This window comes from Periplaneta americana, chromosome 8 (assembly GCF_040183065.1).
Source record: "Periplaneta americana isolate PAMFEO1 chromosome 8, P.americana_PAMFEO1_priV1, whole genome shotgun sequence".
NCBI lineage: Eukaryota > Metazoa > Arthropoda > Insecta > Blattodea > Blattidae > Periplaneta > Periplaneta americana.
In genome coordinates, this window is record NC_091124.1 from 137,824,250 (window position 1) to 137,851,522 (window position 27,273).

The 27,273-nt window shown below is 38.9% G+C and overlaps 1 protein-coding gene across 25 annotated transcripts in view; it reads right to left on the reverse strand.

The window, feature by feature from the left end:
- Positions 1-6,427, reverse strand: part of LOC138705089 (gamma-taxilin-like) — a 299,903-nt gene extending 293,476 nt beyond the window's left edge. For 5 of the 25 annotated variants that reach the window (XR_011333591.1, XR_011333590.1, XR_011333596.1 and 2 more), the window contains exons 1-2: positions 6,317-6,399; positions 4,870-5,078 (exon numbers count right to left, since the gene is read on the reverse strand). Coding sequence is in view for 3 of the 25 variants with exons in the window: in XM_069833706.1 (XP_069689807.1) it covers positions 4,870-5,078; positions 6,317-6,353 (246 nt within the window). In the remaining 22 variants the exon portion in view is untranslated. Of the gene's footprint in view, positions 1-4,865; positions 5,079-5,709; positions 5,917-6,316 lie in introns of those variants that run through there. The other 20 variants (XR_011333593.1, XR_011333595.1, XR_011333594.1 and 17 more) reach the window with 14 other exon arrangements.
- Between the last annotated feature and the right edge of the window lie 20,846 nt (positions 6,428-27,273).

The following is a 27,273-nucleotide window of genomic DNA, read 5'->3' on the forward strand; positions in this document are numbered from 1 at the left end:
GTATAGTATAGTATAGTATAATATAATATAATATAATAATATAGTATAGTATAACATAATATAATATAATATAATATAATATAATTTAAGTTATTTGAAGGGTTCAGAACCATAGTGGGCCAAACACCATTTACTGAATACGTAGAAAACAAGGGTTAAAATTAAGTTATTACCATAATTCAATGGAAACCTATAACAAGTAAAATAAAGTATACACATTAAATCTAAATGATGTCAATGTTCATTAAACTATGGTTGCATGTAATAAAAATTAGAAACATGTTAAAGGAATTGTCATTGCACCAATGAGTGGTCTCTGGACCAAAATGATCGCATTTTAATTATTTGGATGCAATTTAAATTAAGTAACATATTAAACGATTTATCCTTCTATCAAACACGAATGTGGGCGGCCGGGTAGCTCAGTTGGTAGAGCAGCTGGCTACGGACTGGAAGGTCCGGGGTTCGATCCCAGGTGGTGACAGGATTTTTTCTCGTTGCCAAACTTTCAGAACGGCCCCGAGGTTCACTCAGCCTCCTATAAAATTGAGTACCGGGTCTTTCCCGGGGGTAAAAGGCGGTCAGAGCGTGGTGCCGACCACACCACCTCATTCTAGTGCCGAGGTCATGGAAAGCATGGGGCTCTACCTCCATGCCCCCCAAGTGCCTTCATGGCATGTTACGGGGATACCTTTACCTTTTTTTTTTCAAACACGAATGTTCCCTGGATCAAATGTCATATTTTAATTACGTAATTGCTTTATATTTATTTCTAACGCGTGCAGCGGAGCGCACGGGTACGGCTGGTGAATAAATAAATACGTGCATAAATAAATACAAAAGTGAATGAATGAATAAATAAATAAATAAGTGAGTACCAGTAAGTGAATAACTAAATAAATAAATAAATACGTAAATAAGTAAATACATTAACAGCCAGACAGGTGTATACAAACTCAAACGCAGTATCTGCAACAACTTCTAGGCTACATATAGGACAGACAGGCAAATCATTCCAAACACGTTACAAAGAACACATCACAGTCATAATCAGATCACAAAACACTTCCATATACGCAGAACACACCACACACGCCAACCACACCTATAGCAACATAAACACAGACATGGTAATTCTACATATCCAACCGAAAAACTAGAAACTAAACACACTAGAACAATACGAAATATACAGGCACACAAAAACACACCCGCATCAAATCCTCAACACACAACTCGAGTTCAGAACACACACACTTTTTGACTCCACATTACACTACACAAACACACCCCCACAAGAAAAACAATCAGAAAGCGCGAAGACCACCTAGTTCTGAGGATAACCCAGAGGCTGAAACTAGTCAACAAGGTAACCTAGTTAATTAACACGTGAAATACCACAGGTATTGTTAAATCAATACGATCTAGGGATAAGTTAGCTAAGCAAGTTAAACGAGACCCACAAAACAATGTTTTATTAAATTACTACAGAAAATATAGAAATATTCTCACTAATGTAATAAGAAATCAGAGAATCAAATATTATTCTGAAAAATTTAACAAAAATAAAAATAATCCAAAGCAATTTTGGAAGACCATAAACGAAGCTACTGACACCCAATGTAATAAAAATAGTATATTAAAGGCAATTATAAGTCGAAATGGAATAACAATTGAAAATAATGAAACTATCGCAAATGAATTTAACGATCATTTTACTAATGTAAGTCATGACATCGTATCTAATATAAAAAAGAAAGTATTTTGTACTCATCACTATAAGCTTTATAATAAAAGTATATCATCTATGTTTATGTTTCCTGTAAACGAATGTGAAATCATTAATATTGTAAACAGTTTAAAAAATAATGTGGCTCCTGGTATTGATGGTATTACAACAAATACCCTGAAACTTATTATCGAAGCTATTTCTAAACCACTTGCCTTTATATTTAATTTGTGCATATCTCAAGGTGTATTTCCCTCAGCCCTAAAACATGCTGTGGTGATACCAATTCACAAGTCTGGTGACAAAAGTAATCTTAATAATTACAGACCCATTTCACTATTACCCAGTCTCTCTAAGGTATTTGAAAAATGTATAAAAACACGGTTAATAACATTTTTAGAAAAAAATAAACTACTAAATGATAATCAATTTGGTTTCAGAAAAAATTTGTGCACTGATGATGCTATTATGGCAGTTACCTCAAAAATAATTCAAGAATTAGATGTAGGAAATAAATGTCTAGGAATTTTTCTAGACTTACAAAAAGCTTTCGATACGGTCAATCACAGTATACTTTTGAATAAAATGGATAGATTAGGAATTAATGGAATTGCTTTGAAATTATTTAAATCTTACTTAAGTAACAGAACTCAAGCAACTAAAATAAATGATCACCTTAGTAAATCACGTAACATTGATATAGGTGTACCTCAGGGGACGATTTTAGGTCCTGTTTTGTTTTTAATATATATCAACGATTTACTTAAAATTGACATTGAGAAATATTCTGGTACTCTGTATTCTTATGCTGATGATACTGTGGTTATATTTAGCGGTTCGAGTTGGAATGAAACTTATCAAAATTCTAACAGTGGTATTAATATTATTAAAGAATGGCTGGATGCTCACTTACTTTCTTTGAACGTTTCTAAAACAAAATTAATACCATTTTCATTAACATCACATGGCCTTGAGCAACTAGAAATAAATAATAATATAAGTATAACTATACATGATTGTAACCTACCTACTTGCTCATGTAACGCTTTGAGTATATCCTCACAAGTTAAATATTTAGGCATTATTATTGACCAACATTTAAAATGGGACAAGCATATCTCCTTTCTGTGTAACAGATTGCGTAAAACAATCCACAAATTTTCCATTCTACGCTCTTATTTACCTGTTTATGTTCTGCGTACTGTGTACTTAGCTCTGTTTCAATCAATAATTCAGTATGGTATTTTAGGTTGGGGAGGAATGGCAAAATCGACTCTCCGTCCTTTAAATCTGCTCCAAAAAAGAATTATCAAAATTTGTCTATATAAACCTTTTGATTACCCAACAAAATTAATTTTTCAGGAATTTGGCGTATCAAATCTAGAACAAATTTATAAACAAAAATTGCTGATTTACTTTCATAAAAACCACAATAAATTTAAATATGATCCTCATGAATACCAGACGAGACAAAACTACAGTTTCTTTCTAAATACTCCCAAATGCCACACAACTGCTGGATTAAAACACAGCAGAAATTTTGGACCCAAAATATATAATACATTAATTAGAGCTTACCCTGAGCTAAGTACACTTAACACACATAGATTTAAGAAACAAATCAGATTAATTATTTAATTGTTTAAGCTAATTGAGTTAAAATTGTTACTCTAATATTCATGTACTTCTGTATTTTCTATTTGTATATAGACCTGTTATTACATGCTGTATGTATTTTACCATTTGTTAATGTGATTGTGCTCAATGAACTCTCGTAATTTTGTGATATATTTTGTATAACTGATCTGAACTGCGCCCGAGCACGAGCTTCTGCTCTTTCGGGCTGCAATGCCTAATGTAGCTCAAGTGTATAGTATTAATAAATATTATTATTATTATTATTATTATTATTATTATTATGTATATAGCCTACTTTAGTCGGCCTGGTTGGCGCAGTTGGTATAGCAGTGGCCTTCTATGCCCGAGGTTGCAGGTTCGATCCTGGGCCAGATCGATGGCTTTTAAGTGTGCTTAAATGCGACAGGCTCATGTCAGTAGATTTATTGATACCCTCACATACAGAAAACCTATGACAAAATACTCGACAAACTAGTCGAATGCACCGAACTGATACAAATGTTTAGATTGAAAACAGCAGCTCCTACGGAAGACCTGGAATCAGCTGGTGAAGAAGCAAATAGTTGCCAATGTTTCCCAGTCCCAAAGCAGGAGACTCGCACATACTTGTTCAAGGCTTGTGCGCACATGGTTATTCTTGCATCTCACCTTGTGCATATCTGCCTAACTGGCAACTGTTGTTTGGCTCTCGTTATTCCTCCTCAGTTGCAAAAGTGGAAACGACGTTGTAACTGGCAACTGTTGTTTGCCTCTCATTATTCCTGCACAGTTGCAAAAGTGGAAATGTGGCTTAAGGGTGTTTGAGAATAAGGTTCTTAGGAAAATATCTGGGGCTAAGAGGGATGAAGTTACCGGAGAATGGAGAAAGTTACACAATGCAGAACTGCATGCATTGTATTCTTCACCTGACATAATTAGGAACATTAAATCCAGACGTTTGAGATGGGCAGGGCATGTAGCACGTATGGGCGAATCCAGAAATGCATATAGTGTTAGTTGGGAGACCAGAGGGAAAAAGACCTTTGGGAGGATAATATTAAAATGGATTTGAGGGAGGTGGGATATGATGATAGAGAGTGGATTAAATTTGCACAGGATAGGGACCTACGGCGGGCTTATGTGAGGGCAGCAATGAACCTCGGGGTTTCTTAAAAGCCATTTGTAAGTAAGTACCTACTGTAAGTGTTTGGTGAACTGTGCTCTGTTTAAGTTTAAATTTATCATGGTGTTTACCACCACGTGATTTTTATCTTTGGGGTATGTTAAAACATAAAGTGGATGTGAACAATACTCATACATTAGAGGAACTTTAAGAAAATATTCGGGCCATGATCTCAAGCATGTAAGGAAGGAATTGGATCACGTATTTTAGCCCTTCTTCGCCAGTGTGAGCGTTGTATTGAAGCTGGTGGAAGTCAATTTGAACATCTTAAGTCTCAAGGTAAGGAATTAAACACCATTAAATTAATTTTAAGGAAGACAAACTAACACTAATTACCTACGGGTAGAAGAATGCATGCCGGGCCACAAAGCAATTCAATTACCGCACAACGCAGCTGGGTATTACCGCTTGAGAGTACGCCTACTGCCCGCCTGCTGGTGCCAGGGTTGCGTTTTAAGTTGAAGGCGCTGTATGTACGCTTTTTGGTAGCCAGGCAGCCTAAACAAACAGATTTACACTGGACCAAAGAAAGGAACGCTTTCCCACGAACTGCAACATAATGGTGGTACCACTGGGTTAAGTGATGATTTAGTGCGAAAATATCTGAGAAAATTGTCGGTCGAGTAGCCTATATAAGGAACGGAGGTATTGGAGCAGGTTGGGTGAGTTTATAGCTTTTGCAGTGATTAGGCTATATCTTGTCTTTAGAGTGGTGCTAAAATTTGGAGATACGATTTTTTTCACTCCCGTGTTATGCATAGCGGGATCGAAGATTCATGTCTTATTCTCTAGTACTGGTACCCAGGTCTAATAAAGGTCAATATGAAGAATTTCGTTATAATGCCAATGGAACATTGAAAAATCGGAACAATAATTGCATTTAACTCTGTTGATATGGATATCTATTAATTTTGCATGGTTGCAACTAATAGGTTGATCTAATTTTGAGGGAGTTTCTAAAGTTCAAAATCAAATACTCTGGCATTAACACAGAAACTACTTACTATTGTATAGCCTATTTATTACTAATCAGTGCTATATTAGCTACTGTAATTCATGTAAACTGTGCCCTATGTGTCATATATACTTAATGTCGTTATTTGTGTACAGATTAGATCAAAATACCGTATAACGGAGGTAAGATATTACCTTAATACTCAAATTACACACAATAACTTACATAAATAAAACAGTTCAGACACAATCACTAAATTATTGATTTGTAGCGTTTTTTAGGCTAAAGTAAATAAATTTATACAGCTCAAGCTCTCAAGTAAACTTTTGCCTCAATTACTACAAATTTATAAACTCACATAAATACAAAGTACATTCACATACACTATTTGCCAGTTCATTTAACTCAAAACAGAAACGCGGACCACCGCCATTGCATTTCAAAATATAGAGTTGGTGCCATCTATTGGCAGAACAATAAAATAACAAAAATATTACAGATGTTCAGCGACATCTGTCCAAGGACAATATAGTTAATAGAAATGTGAGCTGTCCGCTGAAGTTTTCGCACATCATTAATTAGCTATAATGATAGACAGATGCAATGATTTCGTTAAACATAATAAAAATTGTACATTACTGAACATATACAATTCATATTACTTTTTATTTAGAAGTAATTTGTATTTTCCCTCTATATACAAAAGTGTCCCAAATGTGCTTGTGATCCCAACAATACACAGACGTTTATAGTGCATACACCTGCTCTTAATTTTTACTGCCACTTGCAAAATGATCTAAAACATACAAAAATGCATGAGTATGAAGGTTACCTGTGTATTTAGTTCTAATGATTACTCCTGTCCTCATTCGCACAATGCGATAGCGACTGCGTATTCATCCGACCAGCATGGCGCACATGTAGGTGAAGAAAGGCTATTTCGAGTGTAGTCTATGTTTAGCTCAAAAGCTGAAACACGGAAAACTACTGTCACTGGTGGGAACTTTAAACTCAGTTACATATTTATATCTTGTTTTCATACGAAAAATTAACACGAAGCACTAAGCTATTTTATAAAATTGAATAAATATTAATTACTATCATTTTAGTTACCTGCGTAACTAAGCTATGAAATGTTGAAAAGTAAGAATTACATACATACATACATACATACATACATACATACATACATACATACATACATACATACATACATACATACATACATACATACATACATACATACATACATACATACATACAATTGCTTTTAGAGAACCAGGATCTTATTGACATTCTCACATAAGCCCGCCATCGGTCCGTATCTTGAGCAAGATTAATCCAGTCCCTACCATCATTTTAATATTATCCTCCCATCAACATCTCGGCCTCCCCAAATGTCTTTTTCTCTCCATTCACCCATACGTGCCAAATCCTCATAGAAGCTATCCTTTATTATATGGTCGTCTTTTTCTTCTGTAAGGGCGTCAGCATTTATAACTATGATATCGCACCAGCTACCCTTAAGTACTAAATACGAATCCTGTCACAGATAAATTCGACCTTTTTTACTCCTCATTTTATTCTTTTAAGAATAAAGAATCCGGTGATTATTGTTTCCTTCCCCATGATACAACAAGTAATCTTCTATTGGTAATATGCCATACCCATCTAACCTAACCTCCTGTACTCCCACAAAGTCTATTCTATATCTAGCTAGTTCTTTTGCTACTAATGTTAATGTTACCCCTCCTGATCTATAAAGACTCGTGACATTCCAAGTACCAAATCTTCTTGTACCAGATCTCATAATCTTTTCTTTTGCTGTAGTCGTGCCAAAGAATCAGTCCCATTCTCCCATTACGAGGTTTATGTTAGGGTTTTGCAACAAGCTCTTTTTTATGGTGAGGATTGTTAGTCCTTCGTCCAACTCCCAAGCTGTAGAACCACCCCTTATCAGCTGTCCAAGAACGACTGCTTAATAAACATATTCACAGCTACCCTCCACATCTGGAGATGGTCTCATCTATCCGCAACCTAAGGACGCGCCATGCCGTGGTAATAAAGTAACAATTATTATAATAAAATTATTAATCTTCAAATTTTAGACTTAAATACCGAAAAGGCTAGTCATGTAAGTAGACCTACCATACTGGCTTCGTGTTTGTGAGATTTGAGATTCGTTCGTTTATCAAGGCCAAATGCTTGACATATTTTTACGATACTTCACTAGTCCAGACAAATTACGAGTGGTCACTTAAAATAGAATAGGCCTACGATCGTTTCCTTCGAGTTAGTTAGTGGGTTTTAAGAAGGGTGCGTCAGCAACTATGGCTATATGCGCCCTTATCTAAAATTGTTCACAAAACATAAAACACAGGCAATACAATAACCAGAATGATAAAAAAAAAAAGAGCTAAAAATGTTGTCACAGTAAAAACGAGGTACACAAATGCAGTATCAACAAGGTGATTCTTGAAATTCATAAAAGTGAGCAGTTCTCAGCCCCTAGGTAGTATTCGAAACGAATCAATAAAATAATATAACTAAGGCCACAAGAGATAAATTACATAGCACATTTCAGAATAATGAAACTTTATAAAATATTCGGATGTAAAAGGTTCGAAATGTCAAGGTTGTTAAAAACATACGTATATTAAACAAAAAATGTAACCTCCGGATGCAAAGGGTCAGGAGGATAAGTAAAACGGGTCAATAAAAAACTAAATCACCCTACCAAGTCCTGTATTCGATAAAAATCTCAGAACTGCATTTGTACAATTAAAATCATTTCCAAGAGCGTCACGTAGAGTCGGCCGAATTCCATAATGTCGACGGACACGGTCATATTTTCTACAATACAATAAAAAATGTTCCACCGTAAGTGGAACATGGCATATATCACACTCCTGCTGAGGCTCGCCACGTAGGAGATGGCCATGTGTCAGATGACAGTGGCCAATCCTCAACCGGGTGAGTAAAACCTCTTCGTGTCGTGATGCTCTTGTGGACGAATCCCAAACTCGAACAGTATTCTTTATACTTAGTCATTTGTTTCCCTCTTGTGCAGACCATTCTCCTTCCCATTGCCACCATATTTACTCGACATCCATTTACCATTAGTTCGCACACTGGAGTATACCACCGCTCCACCGTGGATTATGCGACGTCCCATGTTTGATGTAAGTCTGAACCGATTTCTTAAGAATTTTACACCAGATTTTATTTATAGACTTCGTTTTAGTGAACTTTTATCACAGTTTCCAAATTATTCATTAGTTTTTACTGACGGATTCCGGATAAATGATTGTGTTAGTTGTTCCTTCGTTACAAATGGAGAAACATTTAAATATAGACTGAGCCAATATACTAGTGTTTTTACCGCTGAACTCTATGTTTTTTTTTTTTTTTACAGAGCTTTATTGCTTTTAATTAGGCAACCCCAGGGCAGATTCCTTATCTGCTCCGATTCTTCAAGCGCCATTCAGTCCTTGCAGTCTTTTAATTGTGATGATGATGAATGAAAGGGGGGACGAAGAAAGAAATGATGTTTAAAATGGCAGGCAGGGTAAGCATCCCATGCCTCCATTGGTTCCCGACTTGCAATTCACTAACCTTAGATCGAGGTTCCCAGCTAAAAGCCGTTTGCCCTCTCATCTACCAGTAGTGTATTTTCCCCTGTAAATGGTAATATGAGACACGTAAACGCTGACAATTGAATAGTGATTGAAATGAATGAAGTGAAGCTAGCACCATGCCTCGCAGATGTTAATGAGAGGTGGAGAGTCCAGTGCTCTGGTCAGTTCTGTTCTAGTCATGTTTTTGTAGTGGCGCTAGGGAGACTCGTAACCTGTTACCAACAAAGTGGTGGGCTACTCGTTTCCGTAGAAGCCGTCTGGCTGCCTGGTTGGCTGTGGCAAGTGTCGTGTGTCGTTTCGTGGGGTTTGTGTCTGTAGTGAGTAAGGAGATAGTGAATGTCACTATTTCGTCCTGTAGTCTGTTTAGTTGCCGGTCAATGTAGGATTCTATTTTCTGCATAGCAAGACGTAGAACCCCCTCGACCAGCTGTTCCGTGGTTGTTCTGTCTGTCTGTGGATCGTCTGTAGTGGTTGTCTTGGTTGTGATAGTCTTAGCCGCATCCGCATAAGACAATTCGGGTTTGGGAAGTGTTGGTGTGAAGACGGACTGTGATGGTTTGGGTATAGGTGGCGGTATTGGTTTGTGAGTGTCTATGGGGACATGCGTGGGATCTGTGGAGGTTATAAGATTAGTCCTTGGATATTTTGGACAGCGAGCTTGGCCCGTATAATGGGTGTCGCTGTTGCACGTGGCGCAATACCTAATCTGGGATAGGCGGTTGTGGTTGCAAAGGTCGGGATTCTTGCCGCACTTAAAGCAAGTCTTGGGCTTGTCACAGTCTGTCTTTGTGTGGCCGTATTGTGCACAGTTAAGGCACGGTCGGTGGAAGATTGTCTCGTGTGATGGCTCTACTCTGTAGTATCGTCCTGCGAGTTTTATTCCTGCTAGTAGCTTGTCTGCTGTAGTAATGTCTTTTGTGAATATTCGTACTAAGTTCGTGGGTTTGTCAGTCTGTGCGAAGATAATTCTCGTAATGCGTGTGATACCTGGATGCATTACAGCCAGGATCTGCATTAGTTCGTCCTCCGAGATCAGCGTGTCGACATTTTTCATGACGACACTGATCTCTTTATTTCTGGTCTGTTTATGTCTTGGTTCACTGGGCGGCATAATGTTGATTTCTGCGGACGGGCCGAAGTTGTACAATGGAATTGCCCTAGCGAACTTCTCCGCGTCGTCAATCGTGGGGAATGTAAGTGTTGTTGTCTTGGTAGTGTGTGCCCAGAACTGTCGTGGGGTTTCAATGTTGAGTCGGTACTGTTTCATTAGTCGCTCTATGTATAGTGGGTTGTTGCCGTTTTTTGTGTGGTTCAGTATTTTCAATACTGTCCTTGTCTTGGGTCCTTGTGCGGTTTGACGTGTAGTATCAGAGGGAGTGGGAGAAGTGGGGCTTGCCGGAGTCGAACCGGATATACTTTTGGATTTAGGTTTGCGCCTGTTGGACCGTTTCCCTTCTGAGGATTCGTGAGACGACTCCTCAAAGCTGGGAGGTGGTCCGTTGGGAGACTTCTCTGCTGTGGGTTTAGGGACAGGAGACCTCTCTGCTCTAGGTTTTGGGTTGGGAGTCGGCCCTTCTGAGGGCCCTTCTTGTGGAATGGAAGTAACCTCCGCCTCTTCCTCAGAAGAAGAAGAAGATCTTTTAATTGTGATGATCCGCTTGTGTTAAGAACTCAGGAGTTCTTCCACACTCTCCTTAGCTCTGATTATGAGATTGAAGTAGTGTCATGTAGGAATTACAGGAAATGAGGCCGCGGATGCTGCAGCCAGGGCTGGTGCAATGAATGGCTCTCTGGTGTATTGACGCGAGAGGTGGCAGAGCATTAAAAATTACTTGAAATATGAAGAACATCGTTTTGCATACTCATATATTAGTGTCATCATAAAAATAAAAATTAATGTTTACCATAGATACACATAGGCTACTTTTATAGAGATAACAATTTAAACTTGTTTCCTGTTCCAAAAATTCATCTTCTTTTGAAATATAATTTTCTAAATTGAATGAAAATTAATTTATTAAATAATTTATTTTTTCACTTAATTGTAAATTAATACACACTCTAACGAAGTTAGGTAAAATTGTACAGTACACCCAGGGGCGGCCCGTCCTTATGTGCTACAGTACAATGATAATTTTTGCTCAAATAATGTACTTGCAATACCATAGTATTTGATCTGCCATTTGACAATTTCCCGTGGTTATGTTCACGACGCGTTATTGAGTGTTTAGTCTTCGCTCTTCGCTCTTTGGTGCCTCAGGCGGTACGTTGTGCTACTCAAAACTCTACATGAAAATGTAGACAACTAATGCGCATGTGCGAAGCCGAAATCACTGCTCTGATTGACTATTTTTACGCGGGGAAGTGCTGTAGTGAGTTTCAGCACAACACAGCTTGGAAATTGCAAAAGTAAAGCGTAACGAAAGAGTGCTTGTTTGTGGAAGAACTCGGAACTATGTACAATGTGTTTGGTAATTCAAGTGTCCAACCACTGCTGCTATCTACCTGGTTTTTGAGGTCCTTCCTGAATCAGTCAGTCCAGAAAATTGAAGCCAAGGAATTACGTGACAGTATAATTCAGGAAACTACTTATTGTTTCAGTCTTTAAGCTACCTAGACGCAACAAAATTGTTAAACAGCAAATTTTTTGACAATTTTTCGCATAATTTTCCTGAACGCGAACTTGAAGTTGCTGTCTACAGCTATACTGTACTGACCAACGAGTGTTAAAGACACAACTTGGAGTTCTATATGGAAGACCTGACTTCCGAAATATAGATGGAGCTGTTCAATTGTTACAATACATAACATAGCCTCCAACAATTCACAGGATCCATTCTGTGAAGTAACGAAGTTGTTAAATATTTTGGTTACAACACCAATGACCACTGCTGAGCCAGAAAGATGTTTTTCTTTCTTTAAACGCATAAAAACGTTTTTAAGGAACACCATGTCCCAGGATCGCCTCACTGCTCTTGCAATACTGTCAATAGAAATGAGTATGATGTCCAAGATGGAGGGGTGTAGCTCCAGGGTAATTGACAAGTTCTGCAATAGGAAGGAACGTCGTATGGACTTCATATTTCGTCACTAGGCGAGTCTCAAATTAAGATAAATACATATAAGTGTATAAAGTAGGCCGATATAGAGATTGTAGCACACTCATTAATTTGACCACCAGCCGCTACTGAGTACACCGCTAAATTAACCCTTCAGTACTCGCGTGGATTACAATAGTAATCCACTGATATTTAATCATGTATTACGTCACCGCCTGCAGCACTGCGTAGCTGAGCGTCAATGCAATTTCTCGTCACAGTCTAAGTGAGGCATTACTGGTGTTTAGACGTATTTGTCGCAACGCTTTGCAAAGTTATACGGAGTTTTATCAAGTTATACGCAGTTTTTCCGAATGGATTACCATTGTAATCCACGCGAGTACTGACGTCAGTTTCTTGCTCAGGTAAGTGAAATAGTTTTTATATGGTTATGAGTGATGCAATGCAGGAACTTTATGAAAAAAGTGTGTGATATCGTTCCATCCTCTTTGTAGTTGGCTCCAATGGGTACGGAAAATACAAGCAATATTTGCAAGTGGCTAGATGAAGATCTGGATGTTGGCATTGAAAATGAAAGTGATGATGAAAGCAACAAAGAAGATCTTTTGAATGAAGTTCACGATTCTAATTCAGAACAAGACAATGAGGAGGAGGATGATGATTATGGTGATGGGGATGAAAGACTAATGTCTATAAATGATGGAAACTGCTATACGGGAAGAGACAACACTACATTTTGGCAGGAAGAACCAGTATCTCTACGAGGGAGAAGAAGAGCACAAAATATAGTGATTCATTTACCGGGCCCTAAAAGAGCTGCAAAAAATGCGCGGACACACACAGAGTGTTTTGACTGCTTTATTGATCAGACAATAATCAATGTAATAGTAAGGTGTACTAATATTTATATTGAAAAAGTGAAGCGTAATTACGGACGTGACAGAGATTGCAAATTAACAAATGACGTTGAAATTCGAGCACTCTTAGGTATTTTGTATCTTGCCGGTGCTTTGAAATCGGGAAGACTGAACGTAAGAGAACTATGGGATAAAAATGGAACAGGTATAGAGTCAATTTACCTGACTATGACCTACAATAGATTCCAATTTTTGTTACGATGTCTACGCTTTGATAACATTCATGACAGGCAGGAAAGGAAAGAAATTGATAAACTGGCTGCTGTACGTGAAGTGTTCGAGTTATTTGTTCAGAATTCACAAAGGTGCTACATTCCAAGCGAATATGTAACTATAGACGAGCAGTTGGTTGCATTCAGAGGACGATGTGCCATGAAAGTGTATATACCTACTAAACCAGCAAAATATGGGATCAAAATTTTTGCTATGGTGGATGTGAAAACATATTACACTCATAACTTGGAAATTTATGCTGGTATTCAACCAGATGGTCCATTTCACCAAAGTAACAGTGCACATGCAGTGGTGAAGAGGCTGGTTCATCCCATCAAAGGAACAGGAAGAAATGTGACCACCGATAACTGGTTCACGAGCATACCTCTGTGTTTAGATCTTCTAGAAAATGACAAAATTACACTTGTAGGAACCTTGAAAAAAAACAAAAGAGAAATCCCTCCTCATTTCACAACTACTCAAGACAGGGAAGTTAACAGTACATTGTTTGGATTCAATGAAAACTGCACAATTATTTCGTATGTACCAAAGAAAAACAAAACAGTGTTAGCATTATCAACCATGCATTATGATAAGGCAATGGATGAGGAAACAGGAGGAAGCCAGAAGCCTGAAATAATATCTTTTTATAACAGAACTAAATGTGCTGTGGATGTCCTGGACCAGTTATGCTCAGCCTATGATGTAAGCAGAAATTCACGCCGCTGGCCTCTGACTATTTTCTTTGACTTACTAAACATAGCAGGTGTCAATGCTCTTGTTGTTTATTCTGCAAACAAACAAAAAATTCTACGGAAAAACTTCCTAAAAACCCTTGCTCTGGACCTAATGAAGCCACTAATTTCCGAGCGTATCACCCAACAGACAATTCCAAGAGAAATAAAGAGAAGAGGAGAGCAACTGTTAGGCATTCCACAAACAGGTCAAGAAGAAGGAACACGGCCAGAAGGTATTGGTAGGTGCTACATGTGTGGTAGAACAAGAAACAAGAGCACAAGACAATCTTGTTCCCAGTGCTTTAAGAGAATTTGTCCTACTCATTCAGATGTAATTTGTTTGAACTGTGTAGAAGAAATGCATAGGCCTACTCAGATAATTGAATCAGATGTAGATTAGACTCACGTGTGTAAAGTGTGAAATGCAAACATAAACATGAAAGTGCATCAATATCCTTCTTACAATACACAAAAACATCTGTAAAATATTACAAGTGAAGTGAGAATGATTGTTACATCCCTGAATTTTTTCATTGCTACACCCCTGAGTGAGGTATTCGGTTATCAAATATGACGTAAGTAAGGTCAGCAGTAGTGAACTTGCGTTTCCCGTGGGAGAGATTAAGAGAGATCAAGAGTTCAGATGACCTTCAAACATCGAGTGAGCAACAATGCTAGATAACCTACATAATTATGATGATAGTGAACAAACTCATAACTATGATGCAACAATAAATTATGACTCAAAGACACGACCAGTGTTGAAATATTATGCAAACATGTCACTTGAATGCAATTTGTGTACTATCCATTTCATTATTAATATTTATATTTAATACGTTCCGTTATGCGTACCATATCTATTCCTATTACTGTAATAACTGAAAACAATATATTTCTTAACATTTAAATCTAATTCCAATGTTTAAACCTTGTCTGTAAACAAAAACAAATGTGGATTACCATTGTAATCCAGGTGAGTACTGGCGTTACGGAATTTAACGCGAGTAACGAAGGGTTAATGAAATTTTAATACTTCAGATCTTAAGGTTTTCATATTAAGAGAGACAATTATTTAAATAGTTACCTTGTTTATGAATACACTGCAAATATAATTTCTGAGGTTATGATTCGTATATTTAACTTAATATAATATACGCGTGAATGATGTTCATGACTACTTCTACATCAACAGATCCTCTGTGCCCCTTTATATTCATTATATGAACCATTCCTGCAAGATCTGCATTTGCTGGTCAAAATTATTTATTGACGAGAATGTATAATGCACACAAAGCAACGAGCTAGATACTATAGAGAGGCTGAAGACCTCTGAAAGTTGAAGACAATTGAACATTGGTCCGCCATATTTTGGTTAGTCAAAACAAAGGAGCGTGGCTCGGATGTTGTAAGAAATGACTGTGGTGAAGTTAGTATTATTGTGAATTGAGTTACATATTAAGACTATGTTAATAAGTAAAAAGTAAAATACACACAAAACTTTACGTTTTATAGCAGCTGTAGGCCTATGTTTTATTAGTTTCACTATATATAGCCCAGATATTAAATGACAAGCTATACTCAATGCAAACAAAGCAAAGCACCTAAAGACGGATGAATGTATTCGGCAGAAGAAAAATAAATAATTTTTTGACTTCGTCAATTACCTTACAGCTAGTCTAACCTAATATGAAATCATGTAGGCTAATTCAGTGCTCAGCAGGTGATTTCAAGAGGGACGACGTATGTAACTAATAGGAATAAAATATAGGAAAGGCAGTGGCGAAAATTAAAAAAAAAATCCAATAATTAAGTTATTGAGAAAAAATGCATTTGAAATTGGAATTAACACAGAGAACTTTTGAAAACTACAATTATTAAAACCACAAATAACCTCTTAGCATGCCACATAATAATTAAAGAATTGCACTAATAGAAAGTTACTCATGATCATAACTCACCACATTTATTGAAACGATAAGATACTTACGATTAACATTGTTATCAGAAACAACAGGAGCCACAGCTAGCTACACTTCTTCTCACGTGATGGAGACATCGTGTAGTGTAATATAATTTGAAACAAATATTGTCGCGTGATGGAGACATCGTGTAGTCTAATATAATTTGAAACAAATATTGATCTCACACGTGTCTCGCAACTAGGCAGAGGCTTTTGCAGAATAAAACTGTTCTTACATTATTTTGAACAATAATGACAAATTGTGTATGATGAAAGTGCTAACTTTCCTCTTTGTTAACAAAAGAGCCCTAAGCATTAATAAAAAGAAAATTGGAGTAGACCCTATAAACACAATAGGGGAGAGTCGGGTAGTATCGGACATCGGGTAGTATCGGACAGTGCGTTTCTTTCATGTACCACCATATGGTAGTACCTGAATGACATGGTTACGTTTCTCTATGCGACATCACAGAAACGTAACCATGTCAATCAGGTACTATCATCGTGCGGTAGATGAAAGAAACTCACTGTCCGATATTACCCGCTGTCCGATACTATCCGACTCTCCCCTAAATACTAAACTCTTGATGGTACAAACGTATTAATACAGATATTTAGCTTATGCTTAGTCCGTCTTATCTTATAATTCTCTGGGGCAATGGTACCTGTATTGAGAGAGTTTAATTAGCCAGCAACGAATATTATGATTTACGGTACGGTACATTTCATTTAAATCCGAGGGAATGAGACATTTTTGGAAATTCTAAAGTCTTAATTATTACTTTTTCATTTATAAATCAGATTTTTACAAAACCTATAGTGAAATGTTTAAATTAAATATTGATGTATCCGAAATATATAATAATTTATTTTATTTTACCTGGCAGAGTTAAGGCCTGCTCTTCCACTGGCCCAAGTCTACAATTAACAAAAAACATAATAATAATAATAATAATAATAATAATAATAATAATAATAATAATAATAATAATAATAATAATAACAATAATAGATATGTTGTGAAATATTATTGAAAGTATCATACAAGAATATGAAATAAAGTATTCATTGGAAACTACGGGACACCTTATTATTCAAAGTATCCCGTTGTTTCCGTTTGCCACATTATAACCAAATTACTACTTGACATAATTTCAAACTTGTAATAAGTTTAAGGTAGTGTTAAAGGACTATTTGTTTTCATAATATTTATTCGGATCAAGTATCTAACTCGTTGCAGTGTACCTATGATAAGCACTCCTTGCGGAGACTGGTGGTATTATAGACCGCCATGTTTTGTAGGGAACGATCCATAGTACTGTTGGCCTCCGCAGGGAGCGCTCATCGGTGGTCTTCAGCCTCTCTATAGTATCTAACTCGTTGACACAAAGACGTTGTAGTTACATGCACATGACTGTACGCTCGATCATTTTCATTATCCAAACGCTCGACACAACATAACCCGCATTTGCAGTCTTTGTCAATGTACATTTTCGCAGACACGGGATTTTCACTTGCATGTACATACTATTGGCCACTATTTATTTTCCTTTTTCGTACATTCTTTTCCCTCTCATCACAGTTTTCCACACGCTTCCTAGATTTCACCTTATTGAGTATTTTCTTTCATTTCGTCTGCCATGTTCTACATCAAGCCATATGGCAAGTAGCAGCAGCAGCAGCTTTCATTGAACGTTTGGATATGACCCACTCTGCTTCTCAAAAGAACTCACATTTGCTTGAGAGGGTATTTTTGTTGCTTTAATTATTATTTCATAACGTGGGGTATTTGGACCAAATGACGCTATCTGTTGAGCCCGTGAGTCAGCAGGCAATCAAAAGAACAGATAAGCTTCAAAACTCTGAAAATGAATTTGACCCACTATGGCTCTCAGCACTTCAATTAAAACCAATTTGGTACACACACTTCATTTTCTTGCATGAATGTATGGAATTTTGTGACACAATAACCTTTCCCATGTTTTCAGGATCCAACTTGTTCTTCCTACCGTAAAAATAAGCTTTTGCATAGAAAAAGTTCTTTGTACATCACATGAAGCGACGGGACAAAGCTCATAGTCTTGTAACACGATAGCATTAACGTCTACATCACTTTCGGATCCTTGAAGAACTTTGCTAATATCCCTCATCTTCTTCAGAACATCATTCCTTACTTTAGCTGACGACACGTTTTCTTGAAAATATTTATTCAGAACTCCTGATTTGACTTGTGGAGTACGTAAAAACTACTGGAATTGAGCGGAAAGTACTGTTATTTGTTACAAGCTATAATGGCACACCAACTCATTAACATATTATGGAACAGCAAAACAAACGCACCACTTTCAGTCTACTCAAAAGTACACAACTTAATAGATACGCATTGTTGGAATTCACGAAGGGAGTCCTTCAAAGCTAAAGCATTATTATCAGAAAAATGCAGTGTTCTTAATTATGCAATTAGGAAGTCAACGTCTATAGTGTCGAAGGCTTTGAAGTAGTCTAAAAGTGTTAGCATTGTGCTTTGTTCTTTATCTAAAGTTTCACGTGTATCCTCAGTCACTTTAAGCAGTGCAGTCGTTGTGCTATGTGCCGTTCTGAAGCCTGATCGATAAGGGTCAAGAATATTGTGAGTGTTGAAGTAATCTGTCAATTGTTTGCACAATTCATTCCAAAAATTTTTAGAGAACAGTAAGGTAACTAATTGGTCTATAATCATTAGCTGTTACGGGTAGCTTAATGTTAGAAAGGAGACAATAGCCTTTTTCCATATGCCTGGGTAATGTGAAATCATTATGAATGCATTGAATAGGCCTATATGGGTTAGTGTCGAGATAATATGACTATAATTTTGTTCAGAAGTTATATATTTATATTGTCTACTCCTTGTGATTTTGATTTGATGCGCTTTAGTGCTGATTTTACGTCAGAAGGGGTTATGTAGATAAAGAAGAACTTGTCTCGTGCTTGGGCGGATGTAGAGATTAATTCGTTAATAGTCTGGTGTTTCGTTGCGGCGTCAGGTGCGTGGGTAGTGGTGGATGTGAAGTAATTGTTTAGAATTTAGATCATCTAGACCAGTCATGTCAACTGATGCCCATAGGAGCAAGCGCGCGTTTTAGTGCTCACGAGAGCCTGAGCGCTTTACAGCGGAAAGGAAAGAGACAGACGAAAGAGGTAGTATATGCCGCTTGGTAGAGCTATATTCAGGGATGGCCAGCACTGATTCAATAGATAAAGGGAAGAGAACTTATTAAAACTGTATCCATGTTAATTTTTAGATTTGTCTGAGAAGTATAAGTGCATTATAAGAATGTAAGTTTTAATTTTAATGTTCGTTTTTCACAAGTTTGATTTTTTTGTTCAAAAGAAATATTTTCTCAACTTTTTCTTTATAGAAAAGTGAAATTTTCAGATATGGGCCTACTTATTTAGTAGCCTTACATAATGTTTTCGTAAATCTAATATACCGTAAATAGGTATTACTGATTATAATGTATTGAACATTTTGAAAATATTCGTATGGAAGTTGTTTGTAAGGAAATGAATTAACAAAGCAACTACTCTTACAACATAAGCAAAAGATACGTGCCCATGTGTTGTAAAATGTCAGCTCTATAGCTTCAGCACATTTCGAGAAAATAATTTAATATTCTGATGATAGAAAGTTGCTCACCAATACCACCTTAAAAGCATAATGCGATAAGAGTTTTGTTATGGAAAATTAGTTACACTTAAAACATATATAGCACTTAGGTAACTTTGCTTTGTACAGTAATATTGTTTTGATTAGTTTATTGATTACTTTTATAAGGTGAAACTTATCATGTCAGACTCAATTTATTTTTTTGGGATATCACTTTCTTTATGAATGATGTGTTTCATTCATTTAGTACAGTATAGTTGTACAACTATGAAATTTATGTGAATATTCCTTTTTAACTCGTTATTATGTTATTAACATTTAAAACAACTGCAATATTAAGAAATTGGTATTAGTACTTTTGTTTTACGAACAATATAGATAATATCAAACAGAATGACATAAAATTTCACGTTCCGTTTGAAGTTTTTGCACCACTGTTTTCTTAATTCAACAGGCTGCTTATTCATGTACACAACCCTCCTCTTTCCATACTTAGCGCTTGATGCCCGCGCACGATGTCAATGTCAGAAAAATGCGCTTGCTTTGACATCACTGATCTAGACAAATAGTATTTTCAGTTTGTGACTTAGACTGTCCCAGTCCCATTGATCTTACATTTCACCACATATCAGATGCTCTAATATTGGATTCAATAAGGCAGTAAATATGTCTAATCCTAGCATTTCTTATGGTCTATGTCAGGGGTCGTCAGGAGGGTGCACGCTCGTGCTAGCGTCTCTTACCCTCGAGCCCGCTAGTGCATTTATAGGAGCGGACGGGTAAGCAATATTTCAGTGGCGGCTTTTCGTTCGTATAATAAATTACGTAACTCAGTGGAATTCAATAGTACTAATAGTGTAATGAAGCATCCAATGTTCACATGTGTTTTCAAGTAAGCATATTTTACACAGTTAATAAATACTCAGGATATCCGTTTTAATGCCAAATAACTAAAAAAAAAGTTACTTCTGGAAATGTAAAGTCCAGTCAAAGGAGGAGACAAGCCACAAAGCCTCATTCATTGAATGTGAGGAAATAATTTCTCCAGACTAAATTCTATGACAATATATTATTCTAATATAGGTTATATTTAAAATCTGTAAAATTTGGAATTTATGAGCACAGACGGCAGAATATTTAAATTTATGTAAATATTTTAATTGTGGTTTATTCTGTCATCTGACTGGACCCCTCAATTTTGTTAATTCTTTATGCAAAGCAATAATAAATTAGATCAAGCGAGTTGGCTCAGAAATTAACGTCTGAGACTCGCATCAGGCAGATCCGGATTCAAACCCCGTAACCAGCCAATTTGACTGTGGTTTTTCATGGTGGCCGTCACAAACGCCAATTTCGAATTGAAAATTAAATACTATGATTTATCACCGTCTCAATCATCAATATCATAAACATTAATCAAAATCTAAATTCAGTCACACGAACACAAGTTATCTACATTAACACACGACAATAGAAACAGGAACTCAACAATAGTAAAAACGACCAAATTATTACCCAAAGATCCTACACACGCGATGTGACCGCAGATGTTAAAGCGTGTGTAAATAAACTCAACAAAACATTGTAATAAATTAATAAAGAAACACAAACACCATTGGGTTATGTACAGTAGTATAATTTTATTCTTGCATTGTATTTACGAGCATTTTTCATTTGAATTATAAATGGATTTCGACGCAGATAGACATGCATGCATGCAAGGACCCTCACTTTTTAGTATAAATTGGAAAAAAATATTGGAGAAACCTAATAGGATATATAAAGTACGGGAAGAAGTTTTGAAAGAAATTTATGTAGGCTACTTATAAAACCAAGTACATAAATTTTTGGATTTGGAAGATGAATCGAACAAACTTCTATTTATGTGATCTTCTTCTTTTAAACGTATAAAATAATCAATCATTGTTACGATTTTATTGTCGGTTGCTATCAGGTCGCAATTCAGAATAGCAATGTATGGAAAACAAACTACGTACATACGTCGTGGAGAAACTCTGTTCGAGACTGTCGACAGTTCTAGAAAGACCGAAAAAGTCTTGTCCAGTATCAGACTGTCCGAGACGAAACTGTCTCATCCAAGACACGATGTTTGATGCAGTATTCTGCGGGCCTAGGGAAACGTTCTCTGACTAACTGCACATCAGTATAGGAATTATTAGTAATAATAATAATAATAATAATAATAATAATAATAATAATAATAATAATAATAATAATAATAATAATACCTGTCTTATATTAGTGTTTTTAACTGCTCCACCATTTCGACTCTTTCGTCGTCTTTTAATTTGTCGCATTCATTAGCATGACAGTTGTCATAGTGACGCTGCAGGATATTTTATTATCACATTGAGTATCTTACTGCAAATTAAACATCTTGCTGCATTTTCAAACTCTGTAAAAAAAAAGCCTCCTCCCATGAAGGGTTAAACAACGTAGGGGTGGAAAACCTACGTAAATCAGAATTTGAACTTTCTGCAATCGTGTAGGTACACAAACCACTCACAAGTGTCTAGTACTTACTATTCTAGTCTCCACCGATCGTCCGCATCAGCTAAGGCCAGATTCCTCCCTCTCCCTCCCAAGAAGCATGAACGGACGTGCAGGCTTCCCTGCTCTCTTTACCCAATACCCATTTCAGCGAGTGCTGACGACCACTGGTCTATGTGGTCATATTTCTCATTCGCTTGTATCGCAAGAAATCTGTGTCACTTTTTAGTCTCTTACGTTTCCGAAAGGCTTCGTCCCTTTGTCTCATTGATCGGATTTCTGTAGTCATCCAGGGAGCTGGAGGACTCGTAATAAGTCTAGTTTTTATTGGGGCATATTTGTCATATAACTAGGTAGTTAAAGTTTCAGCTTTTTGGTCTACTGTACGGAAGTCCAAATATCACACCATGGTAGTAATAACGCATCAGAAATTAAAGAGGCGTCGTTGATATGCCGCAGTTCCTTATCCTGAATGCGTTTTGGTGTTGCCTTGGGACACTGCAATGAAAATTCGACAAATATATCATTACAGAAATCCCGGGCGCCGATAGTTGTCCGTGCGTTATTATTTTGTGGGATTTGTATTTCCTATGATATCTAGTAGTGTTTCTGCAGTCTCTGTGTGATGAGTGAGTTAGAGAGGTAGAAATAACGTATAGCCTATTCTAAATCGAGCCCAATCTATCCTTTGCACTTCTTGAAAACATTTCTTTCTGTATACCTGTAGTCAACAGTACTAATATTCTGGAGTTACACTTCTTGTCAAATGTCTCCATATCATTCATCATCAGGCTACCACGTGAGAGACGTTAAAACAGCATCCTTAGTGTCGTCTGTGTGTCCCCTTTATTCGATTTGTTGGTATGTAGTCATCAAAATGATTACAATGATCGTAGTTGCCTACTACGATGATACATTCACTCCTCACTTCAATAAAGTTGCCGTGGAGATCTAATTTAAGGGATAGTGGCTTGATGATGCTAGAACAATATACTTATAGTGAAATGGTATTTGGTACAAATAACATAAATGGATAGGAATTCTAATGTTACGTATGTTTTGTGATTAATTTACTCAATTTTAATCAAGTACGTGTGATCTGAATAAGCTCTTCATACTACAAATATATGTTTGTTTTACGTCGACTATTTCCAGATAATTAGGCCAATGATATAATTTATTGGTATTGTCACTTTTATTACAAAACAATAATGTAATTTTATTCTCACACCAATAATAGTCACTTTCTACAATTTAATTCTACTCCCGTCAACAATGGAATATCCTCTCCATACAGTAACACAGTATCGATATTGCACTCCACAGACGACAATGACAATTTACTTGGATTATTGAGAACAACAATGAACTGTTAATCTTAACTAATGTTCACAGAGCACTATTCACAAATCAGAACTGTCAGTTCTCAGTTCACAGCTCGTTTGCCTTGGCTAGTTCTTCTAGCTCAGTCACTCAAGTTCACAGTATCTCGAACCCCAGACCTTCAGAGACAGTCCACTGAACTTCGAACTCAAGTCCTCAACTGCGGTCCACTACACTCAAACTCAGGGCTTCGGATGCTCACACTCAAGTCGAACTCCGGTCTCGAAGCTGGCTTCAATGCTACACAAAACTGGCTGGCTTGCTGTCCAACGATTACTACAACGACTGCTCCAGTTCAGTCGCGTGTTGTATTTATAATTAACCATAGTTTCTGGAGAGTACGATTTCGCGAACAATCGACAGATGCCTAGAAGATAACGCCTATCCAGACCTCTCTGGATTTCTTCCCTCTCTGCCGCGGTCGCTCTCTCTCCTTTCCTCTCTGCGCCACAGCACATGCCCCAGGAAGCAGATGCGCGCGCAACTTCCACGCCGAACTACGGCCGAACTTGCCTCCTCCTGCCGGTCGTGATATCGAATCTCACGTGGCTGTCACATTGCCCCCTCCTTAGGGCTGGCCGTCCCGGACAGTCCCTTGGTAGGCCGCTAGTCGGTCCAGATGCACCACCATCATCTTCCCTCGGGGTTGTCGCTGGATGCGGTACACCACGACTTTGATCCGGGTCACCATGCGGTTTGGTCCATCCCACGCACGCTGCAGCTTTGGTGATTTTCCTTTGGTCCTGGTAGTTCGATATAGCCATACCTCCTGAAATCCTGCAGAGTTGGCTAATCTGTCGTAGCGCACTCTCATCCTAACGCTGGCCGTCTTGAGGTGCTCTCTGGCCAGTTGGTGGACTCCATTCAACTTCTGTGTCAGTTCTGCCACATAGTCAGTCACTGGCTGGTCGGCGCTGGGTGGCGATCCAAACAGCATATCAGAGGGCATGCGCAGCTCTCTCCCGAAGACCATGTTTGGCGGTGTCATCCATATTGTATCGTGGACCGAAGCTCTGTAGGCTAAGGGGAACAGTGGAACTCTGGCATCCCAGTCTCGCTAATGGTTGGACACCACCTTCTGCAGGTGCTCTTCCACGGTTTTGATGTAGCGTTCTACCATGACGTCGGACTGTGGGTGGAAGGGTTTGGTCCTGGTTTTATGCACTCCGAGACGCTCGAGCGATTCTCCCATCAGGTTGGATTCGAAGTTGCGCCCCTGATCACTACACAATTCCCGGGGTACACCAAATCGGCAGATGAAGTTGTCAATCATCGCGTCTGCCACCGTCGAAGCTTCTTGGTTGGGAATCGCGTACACCTTTGGCCATTTTGTGAAATAATCCATGGCGACTAGCAGGTAGCGGTTCCCTCGATCTGTGACTGGGAACGGTCCAGCAACGTCGAAGTCAATCCTCTCACAAGGAGCTCCCACGTTGTACTGCTGCATGGCTCCCCCGCTGCACGTCGTTGGTCCGCGACTGGCTGCACAGGTGTCGCATCTTCGGCACCATTGTTCCGTGTCGGTTCTCTAATGCAACCTGTAGAACCTCTGCCTTTACTTGTAAAGCGTCTTGTTGGCTCTTGTAAATGATGCTACGGTTGGCGATATCGGCCCATACTGGTCTCTGACCGGACTCCACATCACGCAGTAGCTGTCCAATGTTTGGGTCCTGCAGCTGCTGGCTCCTTATGGCGGCGTTATCTCATCCTGGGCTCGGCTGGGCGGCAATTGCTCGGACTGCGTGGGCGCTATCTCGTTCTTCTACTTTCAGGCAGTGCTTGCAGCCATCCGGGCACGGGCGTCGTGATAAGGCATCAGAGTTGGAATATTTCTTTCATTGGCGGTTTTCGGAGGTGTAGTTGTATTCCTGCATACGTTGAACCCAACGGGTGGTTTGCCCCTCCAGATTCTTGAAGCCCAATAGCCAGGTGAGTGCAGAATGGTCTGTCCACAAATGGAATTCCTGGCCATACAGATATTTGTGGAAATGCTTCAGGGCTTCCACAATGGTAAGAAGTTCTATACGTGTTACACAGTAGTTTCTCTCAGCCTTGGATAATGTTCGGCTGAAGTAGGCGATCACCCTGTCTTGCTCGTCCTGTTCCTGAGAGATTACTCCGCCGATGTCTACGTTGCTAGCGTCCGTGACGAATGTGAACTTCCTTCCAGTACAGGAGCAGTGCAGAGCTCCTCTTTCAGTGACTGGAAGGATGACTCCGCCTCGTCCGTCCATAGGAATTGTCGTTTCTCCTCGGTCAGCTGGGTTAGAGGCTTACCGATGTTGGCGTACCCAGCTACGAACCTTCTGTAATAAGTGCAGACACCGAGAAAGTGGCGCAGCCCCTGCTTGTCCCTCGATCTCTGCCATCCTCTGACGGCTTTTAGCTTCTCCGAGTCCCTGGCCACCCCGTTGGTCACCACTACGCGCCCCAAGTAGCTGACCTTCGTCTGGAACAGATGACATTTCTTCGGGTTCAACTTCAGCCTAGCTTGTCGCAGTCTCTCGAACACTTTCCTCAGGTTCGACAGCTTTTCACCGAAAGTCTTGCCGACCACGATGACGTCATCAAGGTACAGCAAACAGGTGTCGTATGTCAGGCCTCTCATTACGGACTCCATTAGTCTCGGGAATGTAGCCGGGGCGATGCAGAGTCCGAAAGGCATAACGGTGAACTGCCATAGTCCCTGGCCTGTAGAGAATGCCGTTTTCTCCTTGTCCTCCGGATGTAGCGCCACCTGCCAGTATCCTGACTTGAGAACCAACGTCGAGAACCACTCTGCTCCGGCCAGGGTGTCCAAGGTGTCGTCAATTCGTGCAAGGGGAAACCAGTCCTTTGTGGTGACGTCATTCAGTCTTCTGTAGTCCACGCAGAAACGCAGGTCCCCATTCTTCTTCCTTACCAGCACCACAGGTGATGACCAAGGGCTGTCGGATTCCTCGATGACCCCTCTTGCTTTCATGCCCACCAGTTGGCTGTCAATCTCCCTCTGTTTAGCTAAAGGGACGCGTCGAGGGGGTTGTCTGATCGGGCGAGCATTTCCGGTTTCGATGCGGCGCTGAACTTTCTCCATTCTCACGTAATAGTTTTCAGACAAACTGAACACGTCTTGAAATTCTGTCAGTGGACTTGTCTTCTTTCTCTTTTGCTTAAATTTTCCGCCAATTATCGAGCCAGCTCTTTCAGTGATGGGTCTAGATCTTGACTTGGTCGGTGGTACTCCTTGTTATCTTCCAGAGACGTTACAGACACCACCTGCTCGACGCTACCTAGTACAATGCCACTATGCACCTCCTTGTCCCGATTGGTGACATTCAGGACCCTCACCGGTACCACCTTCTGATTCAGGATTAGGGATCTGGCCACATACACCCCATCTATCGGAGTTGTCTGCGAATCGAGGAGCAGGTTTCTCTTAGGCTGTCCGTCCTGTCTTGCCGTCACCACCATCTCGCAGCCTGCTGGGATTGTCACCTGATTCTCCAAGGTGTGTCTGCTGGCCATGGTTGATATTCGACGTCCCTCAGGAACACTTCATCCTGACCAAAACGGAGGATACAGCGCCGGACGTCCACAGTTGCATCGAAGATCCGCATGGCGTCGAGTCCCAGGATGACGTCTTCAGTGATGTTGGCGACGAACACCCATATCTTCGGGCTCCTCTTTCCCAAAATCAAATCCAAGAAAACCCCTTTCTGCATGGGCAGGCTCTCGCCTGAGAC